The sequence below is a fragment of the Sinocyclocheilus grahami genome, unplaced genomic scaffold (assembly GCF_001515645.1).
Source record: "Sinocyclocheilus grahami isolate Dianchi unplaced genomic scaffold, SAMN03320097.WGS_v1.1 scaffold996.1, whole genome shotgun sequence".
Lineage (NCBI taxonomy): Eukaryota > Metazoa > Chordata > Actinopteri > Cypriniformes > Cyprinidae > Sinocyclocheilus > Sinocyclocheilus grahami.
In genome coordinates, this window is record NW_015506175.1 from 50747 (window position 1) to 52462 (window position 1716).

At 48.8% G+C, this 1716-nt stretch overlaps 1 protein-coding gene across 1 annotated transcript in view; it reads left to right on the plus strand.

Moving 5' to 3' along the window:
- The window catches only part of LOC107565364 (potassium voltage-gated channel subfamily S member 2), a 2221-nt gene extending 1026 nt beyond the window's left edge, over window positions 1-1195 (plus strand). The window contains 1 exon segment of the mRNA XM_016250580.1: window positions 1-1195. This exon segment is cut by the window's left edge and continues 20 nt beyond it. Coding sequence (XP_016106066.1) covers window positions 1-832 — 832 coding nt within the window. The 3' untranslated portion in view covers window positions 833-1195.
- Window positions 1196-1716: the final 521 nt, after the last annotated feature.

Sequence of the window (1716 nt, forward strand, 5' to 3'; positions counted from 1 at the left end):
CGCCTCCATGTGCATGAACAGCATGAGCGAGTTCACACTGCTGGACGCTGATGGAAAGCCCCGCGAGGACCCTCGCTTCGAGGCCGTGGAGCACTTCGGCATCGGCTGGTTCACGCTCGAGCTGCTGGCCAGATTCACTGTGGCGCCGGACCTCCTGCGTTTCTTCGAGCACCCGCTGAACCTGATCGACCTGGTGTCCATCCTGCCCTTTTACTTGACCCTGCTGATGCACCTGGTGGCGGAGAGCGGCCCGGCGCTGGCGAACCTGGGCCGAGTGGCTCAGGTGCTGAGGCTGATGAGGGTCTTCCGCATCCTGAAGCTGGCGCGTCACTCCACGGGCCTGCGCTCGCTCGGAGCCACGCTCAAGAACAGCTACAAAGAGATCGGCCTGCTGCTGCTGTATCTGGGCGTCGGAGTGTCCTTCTTCTCCGTCATGGCCTACACCGTGGAGAAGGAGGACAACGAGGGACTGAACACCATCCCGGCCGGCTGGTGGTGGGCCACGGTCAGCATGACCACCGTGGGTTACGGCGATGTGGTTCCCGGCTCTGTCGTGGGTAAACTGACCGCCTCGGCCTGCATACTGGCGGGAATACTGGTCGTGGTGCTTCCGATCACTTTGATATTTAACAAATTCTCTCTGTTTTATAAGAGACAGAAACAGCTGGAGACCGTCATGCGGAGCTGTGACTTCGACGGGGGAGTAAAGGAGGCTCCGTCTGTGAATCTGAGGAATTATTATGCTCATAAAGTCAAAACACTGATGGCCAGTCTGTCCAACATGAGCCGCAGTTCACCCAGCGATCACAGTCTAAACGTGTCTCTGCATTAGACGGGAACAGTGTGATGTCAGCGTGGTGTTTGTGTGTGTTTGCATCATGGATCTCGCACCTGATTCTGCTCTTCGTAGCGAGACACGCAAAGCATCTGATAAGTGGTTAAAGTAATGATGTGTGTTTATGCAGGCAGGAATGGGACCCTCAATGAATCAACTTCTTCACCTGTGTTTTCTCTCAGCTTTCTCTCCCGTTGCCCAGCATGCACAGCGGCTTCATTTAGTTCCAGGGAACACGTGTCTATGTTAATGGAAGCTGTTGCCTCATTGGGTGTTAGCGCTGAATCTCTCCTGGTTGCCACTATATATATATATATATATGTGTGTGTATGTGTGTGTGTGTGTGTGTGTTTGTGTGTGTGTGTGTGTGTGTGCAGAGAGTTTTCTGTATCTCTGTTATCCATTAAGGAAAAACAATTGTAGTGAGTAGATTTAATATGCTGATTTTGAAAATGCTGATACTATTTTGAGAAGCAAGGTCATCCAGGTAAATCTTCCTGTGACAGCAGGCCATCTGAAATAACCTTTGAAACTAATTATTTTCAGTTAAGTTTTGTTGCTTTTGAATGAATTGAATCTGTAAGGTAAACCAAATGTTCTATTCTACAGCTATCAGTGGTTATCAGTCAAGTTATCGTTCTTCTTTTGTTAATATTGCTGTTGTTTAATTTGAATTGTAAATGCAGAATGTGATCCTGGCGGATGGGGTCAGAGGTCGTACATCGTGCTGCACTCAGACAGTGCATGGCTCACATGTAAATGTCATTTATATATGTGTGTGTGTGTGTGTGTGTGTGTCATAATGAGTTGTTTTCTTGTGGATGATAAGACAGAATCAGACTCATTACAGAATGTAATAACTTCTGAATCGGGTAATAATG